Source organism: Heptranchias perlo, chromosome 8 (genome assembly GCF_035084215.1).
Source record: "Heptranchias perlo isolate sHepPer1 chromosome 8, sHepPer1.hap1, whole genome shotgun sequence".
Taxonomy (NCBI): Eukaryota; Metazoa; Chordata; class Chondrichthyes; order Hexanchiformes; family Hexanchidae; genus Heptranchias; species Heptranchias perlo.
This window is the reverse complement of record NC_090332.1, coordinates 36,675,580-36,685,719: the sequence shown is the minus strand read 5'-3', so window position 1 is coordinate 36,685,719 and position 10,140 is coordinate 36,675,580. Positions and strand designations below refer to the sequence as shown.

Here is a 10,140-nt window from a genome sequence, read left to right as displayed (position 1 = left end):
GCAGTAGTTGCATATATCAGTTTTGCTGCCCTTTTTGTAAATGGCCACCATGCCATCCAGTTTCCAATCTATTAGTACATTCCCAGTGTCCTATTACTCCCTAAAAATGATTGTTAATCCTTCTCACATCTCTTTCCCAATTTTTCTTACTACTCTAGGATACATATCACCTATCCCTGAGGATTTATTTGTTTTCAAGCATTTTAACCCATCTAAGACTTTCATCTCATTTATATTGAAGTTATTGATTCTGCTTAGGTTATCTCTGCTTGGAGATGGCATGATGCTCACGTGTTCCATTGTGAATACTTGGAAGAAGCACTCATTCAGAATAGTTACTATTTTGTTCTCCTCCTCACTTTCAAGTCCATATGGATCTTTTTATGGTTCACACCTACTCTCTGACTGTCCTTTTACTGTTGAAGTTCTGAAATAATCTGCAGTTGTGCTTCTTTCCAGGTCTCACTTTGCCCCCTCTGCCCATCCTTTTAGCATGATTCCGCATTCCCTATATTTATCCCAGTAAACCTTTTTTCGTACAGGATTTTGTAATGTTGTATTCCAGGCTATTTGGGCAACCACCAGTGACATAAAAAGTTGCAAACTTTTTTCTAATAAACAGAATTTAAAGTAATTTATAAAATGCAACAATTTATATTTCAAAAATTATTGAACTGTGTGGTTTAAGTTTCATCACTCACTTGAAATGTTTTTCGATATAATTTAGTTGCACTATTGAGTTTTATCAACAGTTTCACTAGCAAGGTCTTCGGTGGATTTGCTATACCACATGATTACCGTACGTTCAGTAGCAAGTGGGGAAACTCATATTTATAGCTTCAGACAAGTTCTAAAAGTGTACGTTTTCTTAACTATTTAAGACTAGCCTCTGATAAGGGATCCTGAGATAAATCAAGAAGTAAGTGTCAGATCTCCTAAGGTAATGTCCCAGAGTGTGATTGGATGCACAATGTGAATGCTGCTGACTATTACCCCTTCGAAGTGTCCCCCTCCTCCAGCTCCGCCTCCGGGATGCCAATGACATTGAGCTCTCTGATACGTCTGATATTTTTACAGGACGACCAGTTGAAGGTGCTACAATTAACTTTATTTTTAAGAGACGGAATTTTTTTGGATGACTCAAAACTATGTGAAACAAAAAAAAATGGCTCGGCTTTTATTTTTGATGTTTTGCCTGGTTCGTGATCCTATTTCCTACGCTAACTGCCCCAAGCTTTGCAGCTGTAAATCGGATGATCATATCATTTGCGAAGACAGCAAAGTCGATCATATTCCAAAGGATTTTCCTAGAGGCTACAGCAAGCTGTGAGTACAGAACTCCTCATTGCTTTTATTGAGGCGGGACAGCTGTGGGAATACATGGAAGCACATGAAACTGAACTGAAACTGAACTCTAACCTTAACACAGACCCTTAACTCTAACTCAGACTGTCCGTAATTTCGATCCTAACCCTAACTTTGACCCTTATCCTGACCAAAGCATCAGTTACTGTGAAAGGGGGGGAGCAGCGCTGCGGTTCACTTTCGTTTATACAAAATTTGCTATGTACTTTTGACAGCTTATTATTAGTAATTTCCCTGCAGCATTCACTTGCCGAAAGAATGAGCTCAAAGTTGTTCGTTAATTCTCGATTTGTAAGTGTCTCAGGTTAGGGGTTTCCAGCTTGTAATCCATTTACATGTTTTCAATTGTGCTGTGATTTAAATGTTGAATCTTGGAAGTCTTGCTGAAGAAGAACTTGCATTTATTTAGCGCCTTTCTAGACCTCAGGACATCTCAAAGCACTTGACAGCCAATTAAGTTATTTTGAAGTGTAGTCACTGTTAAAATGTAGGGCAACTGGGCAGCCAAATTGCTTACAGCAAGGTCCCATAAACAACAATGAGATAAATGACCAGATCATTTGTTTTAATGATGTTGGTTGGGGGATCAATGTTGCCCAGGACGACAGGAGAACTCCCCTCCTCTTGTGGTGCCACAATGGGCCTCGGTTCAACCTCTCATCCAAAAGACAGTACCTCCAACTTATGTGCTCAAGTCCCTGGAGTGGGGCATGAACCCAGAAGTGTGTGATTGATAAGGCAAGAGGGCTACCGCTGAGCCAAGGCTCTTCTGTTAAATGTCAGTGGTGGTGTGGCTGAAGTGAGGTGAGACATTTGGAGTAATACTGCAGACGGTGTCGACTGTGGAATCCATTTCAATCAAAGCTGGGAGGAAAATAAAATACCCAGCAAGTAAAGGGGGGGGGGGGGGGGGGGGGAGCAGAGGCCAAGAAGGAGAGGAAGAGGGACAAGAAAATTGAAGATTATCATCACATAAGCAACAATGTCGTGTTTAGTCAAAAGTAGCTACATAATATATTGGTTTAACCATGAAGAAAAACATCAGAATTAATTATATAACTGCCTTTCCTAAAACACAGTCCTTTTAACTAACATTTTTGTGTTATTATTACTCACTTTCTCAGGACTGGATAGCAGAGTGCTATAACATATTGCAAAGGTCTTCCATGCTGGTTACAGGACCATTTTCATTATAGAGTTAACAATCGAGAAAGTGAACTTATAAGAAATGTAGAGATGAGGGAAACTTTAAAGACAGCTCAGAGAACATAAAGGCAAACTGGATGTCAGAAAATGCAGTATGAATTTAGGGTAGAATCCAGAATGTAATTAAACTAAGATCAGTTTATGATTGAGGAGTTTTACAACTGGTGAATAAAAGAAAATGAAATGTCAGTGTTGCAAGTTTCCACAGACATTTCTGAAGTTGTTTATGAGTTAAACATTTAACACCATCTTTACCAAATACATATAATTTAATATGGAGAAAGAAACTGCCTTTAATGAAATTCCGACCATAGTGTACTAAAATTGAGTGCCACTTGTTAAGTTTTGTATCCAAAAATAATTTTTAATCATTTAATTTTTAAACGTTGTTGCAGTAAGTTATTTACTGGCATCCCAAAATTCCTCAAAATCAATTTAGTTCACTATATATAGTACTAGATTCTGAATCCATAAATTTGTGAAAACTAAAAAAAAATCAGAACAGCAAATTTCATCCACCCCTTTTCAAAAAAAATTCTGCAACTGTGTTTGGCTCCCATATCACATCCCAGCTAAGAATGTGAGAAGACAGCCTGCACCCAAGCCACTGCTACAGCAAGAACAACTCAAGAGTGGCTGCTTAGTTTTCCCCCAATATTCTTGGCCCTTCCCTTACAGAGCAGCTAAAATTAAGAACTTAAGACATTATGTAGACAATACTGCTCATTAACTTACACTCTTAAAATAAGACATTAATTTCTAACTTAAAATACACTGAACAAAATGTTAAAAAATTAATTTAAGAGTTATTTTTACATCCACATTGCATCGTAATAAGTAAATTCCATTAGTTGCGAGTTTACAATAAACAAATTAGCAACACATTGTTTCTTTTGTTATTTTGCTATTTTTATTTTGTTAGAGTTTCATACTCCACTTCATGTTGTGGGATTTTTTTATACGGAAATGGATTTGTTATAATAAAATTATTTGTGTCTGTCATGTCGCGTTTTCGTCTACATTGAGCTGTTGGTCAATTTGCTTCTTCCTCATTGTGTTTAGTTCCTCAAATGTTTTCTATCTAATTGGTTAAATTTTCCTTTAGTTATACTTTGGTTATTCACCAATTCTATTAAACAAAACATCCCCCGCCCACTTTAAATTTTATCTCTAATCACACTCCACCAAAAAAAAATCACCTAATTACATTCTGCGAAAAAGAAAATTCTCTGAGATCTTTATCAAGAAAGTTCCTCTTCCGCCTATAACCCACTAATAATAAAACTTACCACATGACAAACAAAACATTTTGCAAAAAAATCACAAACTCATTCATAAACGTAGCTCCAACAACTCTTCCCTCCCCACCACTCCACAAACGGCACAGCAGACTACTCACGGTCCTTCTTATATCATGGATTCCACATAAACCCTCCACCCCATGCTTCACAAATCCCAACTAGTTTGATTCCCCTCCTGCATGCAGATGCCTCCCATTGCACTCTGATATGGTCCCTATGTGAAAACTGGCCAGTTGATTTCTGATATTCAGAGATTCCCTATCCTGCAGTGCATGTGCAACCAGCCCACTTGCAGAGATTGGTCAGCTACCTCCTGATTTTTGCAGGCCTCCTAGTGCCTCCAGCATGTAAGTAAACCATCCAGAAGACTCCTAATGTTTGGGGCCCTGCCGGGGCCTCTGACTCATTTACAAATCAACCAACAGACTCCTGACGTTTAGAGATTCCCCAACATATGTACAAACGGTTGGCTCTCAAGAAGACTACAACTCCCAGGAGGTATTATGCCGCTGAGGCGCCAATGTATGCGCAAACAGAAGCTGACTCCCAATATTTGGAGGTTTCCCAATGAATCCAATGCACGCATGAACTGACCAGCTGATTTTTCAGGCTTTATTTTTGAGCTATGTCATTGAGAAAAAAGAAAGCAGATCAAGATAGGAAGCAAGCTAGAAGAAGTATAACCATGCAGCAAATCAAATCATGGCACAGCTGTGGAATGGAGAGAATGTATCAACTAAAATAATAATTAACAAAAAACAGGCTGAGCTGGAAAAACATGGCAAGTCAGTCAGCATCTGTGGAGAGAACAGACAGTCGACATTTCAGGCTGGTGCCCTTCTTTAGAACAGATCATCTCAATCAAATAATAGAAAAATAGCATTACACAAACTAAAGGCATTAAAGAAACAAAGGACATGTGAATATCTAAGGCACTAGGAGGCTTAAGGAAAGAATGGGAGAGATGAAAATCATAGACAACCTGGGGATTATGTTGGAAATTAAAACAGAAGATGCTGGCAAAGTATACCAGTTCTGAAAAGAGAAAAAATAAGTCAACAGGGTGGATGCAGCACTATGTTGTGACTAAGGGTCACCCCTCTCCCACCCAAAACAGTAACCCATCTTCCATCTTCCCTTCACTCTCCCCCCCACCCCTGGACAAAGACAGACCCATCCCACATGACCAGCAATTCCTGCTGTAAAGGAATCAGAGTATACAACTAAAGTCTTAAGTTACTGAAGTCAAGTTTAGACCAGAGGGCTGCAGAATGACTAGGAGAAGAATAAGATTTTTTTCCTGAATTGAACAAAGCTTGCATTGAGTTTTGTTGGAACAGTGCAAAAGGCCAAAAATGGCGAGGTTAGAGCAGCAATGGGAGGAGGAATTAAAGTGGCAAGCCATGGAGAGTTCATGTTAACATTTGCGGACAGAACAAAAGTGTTTGGCAAAGTGGTCACCTAAGCAGTGGTTGGTCTCCTCAATATAGAGAAGACCGCATTAAAATAATAATTCAGGGACAACAGGGAGAGAGAGAAATAGCTGGGACAAGAAATGAGCTCAGAAAAAGAAGAAAAATGTTCACATCGAGTGCATAAGATGAGAAAGAGCAAAGACTCCACTTTCAATCACATTGTTCATCAGCAGCCGTTGGGAGAAGTAAGAGTCCAATTCAAGTCCGTTAGCAACACCACAGGAGATCAATTAGTAGTGAAGAATTTTCTGGGGTGGGGGAATCATTTGGTGGGGGTGCAACTATGCTGAACAGGATAATGGCAATGGTTATAAAAGATAAATTGGCTTATATGTCCATTTTGCTGTTGAGGTTAGTAAAAGAAAAACACAATTTACCATACTCTTTTACAATCACAGAATCCATCTTAAATCTGTTGTTCACTGGATCTTGAAAAATTGTAATTGCGATTGATTTTCTGGATGCTGACTTTTCCCCATGTGGGGGAAAGCCTATACAGGTCAGTAATGTAAAAACTGCCAGCAAAAAAAAATGTGGCATACAGCACCACCAACTGCAACCATTTATGCAGGTGCTACACTTCATTGGATAACTTGGTGTTGTAAAATTGTTTACACTTCATTGGTGAGGGGGAAACATCTCTTGAGGTGGTACTCCATTGCCATCGGAGTTGGGGGTGATGTAAACTTTAGTGGTATGTCTTTTGCAAAGTATACTTTTGTGAAAATAAAGTAACATATGATAAAAAAAAATAAAATGAAAGCAAAGTCTCCATTAAAAGTAGATATGGTGGAAGAGTTGCAATGCTTTTGAGTGGAAGAATTTTGACAATGAAAACTGTACTGGTGAAGAAAAAACATGAAAAGGAGTGTGCATAAGTCCAGTGTCCAATTGACTCTTTTGTATGTTCTCCAATGAAGGTACAGAAGCAGAAGTTGTTTGTTTTTGGAATGTATTTTTGCACAATGGATTTCAACTGGACACTACAATAAAAATTAAAACGCAAAAGATGAATCTTCGAGATAATCTAATTGACGTTTTCATGGTTAGGATGGAAATTGACTAAATTGGTCAAGGCAAATTGTTCACTGATAAAGGGTTTAAATACCCAGAATACAACCAAAAAATAGGAATTTAGGAGTACGAAGGAAAGCCAACAACATTTTTTCACCCCTAGAATGATAAAGTCATTGGAACGGAAAGCATAAATGGATTCAAGTGACAATTTGATTTGTTTCTAGAGAGAAGAAACTGAGGGATATGTTGAGAAGATTGGTGGGTGGGGTTGATGCATGGAAAAGGCTTGTCTTTTTTTGTCGTAATGGTTTTTTTCCTGGTTCTAAAATGTTATTGCCTTTATGTTCAAAAGTAATACAAAAAACAATGGCCTGTGTGTAGGAACAGAATGTATTTGGGCAGGAAGAATACAATAGGCAGGGAATGTGTGCCGTACCAACATTCTGGGAAGGTAATGGGATTGGAAACAACCATGTGGAAGATCAAAACTGAGATAGTGGCACTGCGTACACGATGACCAGATTGGAAGAGCTGTGACAGCTGGTAGAGGAGAGAAAATAAGGATGAGATCTTGCGGCCAGTCTCATTATAATGACTGACTAAATGAAAGTGGTTGTGATGCTTTGATAATTGAACTTATGGAACATATGGTAGAGTATGCAGTTTTTTTGCGCATATGTTTTTCACTAAGTCTGTTTCTTTTAAAAGATTAATTTTCTTCTCCAATACTTGGGCCACAGTTATGTTTGGCAAATTGTTATTTATAAATGAGTTGTCTAAAATCTTGATACTTTATGTATAATTCTGCTTTAATTTAGAACTATGATATCAATTTCCCTTTCAGTTCAGTGGACTTTGAAGCATTCAGTTTAAAATGCAACCTTTAAACTGCTTGTTGTCTTGGATTTATAAACTGTGTAACAAATATATTCTTTGCCTTGGAGGAAAAGAGTGGATATACATAAATCTCATTCACACTAGAGATTTTATTATTAGATACTTTATTTCCTTCTTCAATGTAACTATGTTCTACATTTTACTCTGGTGTGATATACCCCAGGGGCTATGGGTTCAGTAATCATTTTGCAGCCTGTTTAAACCCTCTGCTTGTGCATCATCAAAATGCCTATTCTATTATCCTTAATCTCCATGGTCAATTTTATTTTGTAGAATATACTGTGTTTGTTTGCACCCCAGACAATGCTCTCTTCATTCTCTCAGAATGCAGTGGAACCAGGGCAGCTGAAATTCTTATCGCAGTGATACCAAACTATACAGCAGTTGTTCCAGTTACCAATGTAGATAGACCTGTATGGCACTGTATTCTGTTTCTACTGACAAGCAGTACACTTATTGTTAATTTTAGAATATTAAAAGTCGCTCGTAGTGCATTCATACTTATCTCACGCAGTCAAGGCAGTTCTTCCCTGAAATCTCTGAAGAACAGATGTTATGAATGTGTCTTTTGTTAACAGGTGTTCTTAATGATGAATTCAACCAGACACCAGAACAATTGTCTTTATTTAGAATAAAAGCAGTCATTATAAATCATCATGTTACTCCCAATGAATGGGAAAAACTCTACGCATGCAATTATTATATGCCAAATGGCCAGAATAATCTTTTCTGTGGTAATTTTACCACTTATATTTATATGGTTATTTTAGCAGTAACCTAACTTTTAGCTGGCATTTTCCACTTTGAATTATAAACAACCATAATGGCCTGATAAGGAGTGACTAAAACACTATATGGATCAGCTATTGGAGGCAGGCTTAACTAAATGATGCTAACCAGCCATTTTCCACATGAAATAACCATTGTATTCCATGTGTGCTGTCAATCATAGTTATAGGTTTAAATTCTGCTGGCACACACACACTGCCATATTATCAAATAGCAGCAATATTACATGTGAATGGAGGTTTCTTCTATGCTGGCAGCAGCTTTATAGCACCTAAAGAGAATAAAGGGAGGGGAAGAAGAATGAGCAATTGACAAGCCCAGACCCAACTACTTGGTATTGACAGAGAGACAGAGCAACAGCGTTTGCATCCTTTTAACCTGAGCAGAGGCATGTTATTAGTTACAGGCCATCCTCAAACTATCCTTTCAGATTGTCATTGAATTTACCCATAGCTCTGAAGGTAACATCAGCCATGAATTTTTATGCCAGATGGTCCATGCAGGCACCAGAGGGTGATTGTATTGGTATCTTGCAGTCGTTGACTTCATCTGCATAATGAATCCACTGATGCATAGCTTATAAAGAGTTCCAGAATCATTCACTTTTCTAAACCTAGGAAGCAACAGGTTGGCATATTACAATGACTCAGTGCAACAGCATGGTTTTTATGAGCTCTGGATATAACAGACCGCACACATGTAGAGACATATCCACCTAACCACGACACAATAGCATATATTATTACAGTGGTTACCATTCAGTTAGTTTTCACGTTATTTACAATGCAACAAATTGCATCACACTACTCAGGATCAATGTGTGAAATTCATTTTGAGATATTCATCTCTACATAGGTTATTTGAGACAAATTATGTACTTCATGGCTGCGTTCAGGATGACTATGGTTTTGATATTAATTATTGGCTCGAGACACCATTAGATAATCCCAGAAGTCCTGTGCAGAGCATTAACGTATTAAGGATGGTGAAAGGTAATTATTGAAAGGATATTTGAAAGGCGACAATTTCACTTTTATTGCCTGGTCAGATTGGAGGCACTGTGCAGTATACATCTCAAAAGATGCACAAGATATTTATTGTATGAAAGTCCTTAAAGAGATGGGACATGTGCTTTGCGAGCCTCTTGCCTGTGTCTTTAACTGCTCGCTAGAGTCAGGGACTATTCCCTTGGACTGGAAAGATGCGCATGTTGTTCCAATTGTAAAAAAGGAACAAGGCAGAATCAGGGAACTAAAGCCTGTTAGTTTGACTTCAGTTATGGATTAAGAGGCTCAAAGGGATCATAAGAGATGCTCTATATGATCACCTAGATAGAGAAAGAGTCAGCAGGGACACTCAACACAGCTTCTGGAAAATAAGGCTGTGTCTTACTAATTTGATCGAATATTTTGAATAAGTCACTAGGTTAGTGGATGCAGGTCTACCTCGATTTTCAGAAAGCCTTGGATAAGGTACCTCACAATTTGTTACTCTGCAAGATAGAATCTTGTGGAATTAGTGGGAAGCTGCTAAAGAATTTGCTGAATGCTCGTAGGCAGAAAGTTGTTATCAATGGCTATGGATCTATTTGGGGACTGGTTACCAGTGGGGTTCCACAGGGATCAGTGTTAGGGCCTTTACTTTTTACTATCTTTATTAATGTAGGTGTTGCAGGAATTATTCATAAATTTGCGGATAATATGAAGATTTGTGCAAGAGTTAGGACTGTGGAGGAGACTAAACAACTGCAAGCAGATCTTGATGTGTTGGGGGAATGGGTCCATATTTGGCAATTCATGTTTAACTTAGTTAAGTGCAGTGTTATGCACGTGAGCAGGACCAACACTAAATATACATAAGTGGTGAAAGAAAAAATCTTGGTATCATAGGTCATAACTCACTAAAGTTTCACGACCAGTGTCGGGAAGCTATATCTAAAGCAAATAGGGTACTGGGCTGCATTCACAGGACTATTCAAAATAAACCAAAACATACCAATTTTTCACTGTAGAATACCTTGGTTAGGCCTCATATAGAATGCTGTGTCCAGTTTTGGTTCCTTCCCCCCTCTGCCCCCCCCCCACCCCCCT

General features: G+C 38.3%; 1 protein-coding gene across 1 annotated transcript in view; it reads left to right on the top strand.

The window, feature by feature from the left end:
- The first annotated feature begins 960 nt into the window (after positions 1 to 960).
- LOC137324552 (follicle-stimulating hormone receptor-like) overlaps positions 961 to 10,140 on the top strand; it is a 157,574-nt gene continuing 148,394 nt past the window's right edge. Inside the window, exon 1 of the mRNA XM_067988963.1 lies at positions 961 to 1,326. Coding sequence (XP_067845064.1) covers positions 1,136 to 1,326 — 191 coding nt within the window. The 5' untranslated portion in view covers positions 961 to 1,135. The remainder of the gene's footprint in view (positions 1,327 to 10,140) is intronic.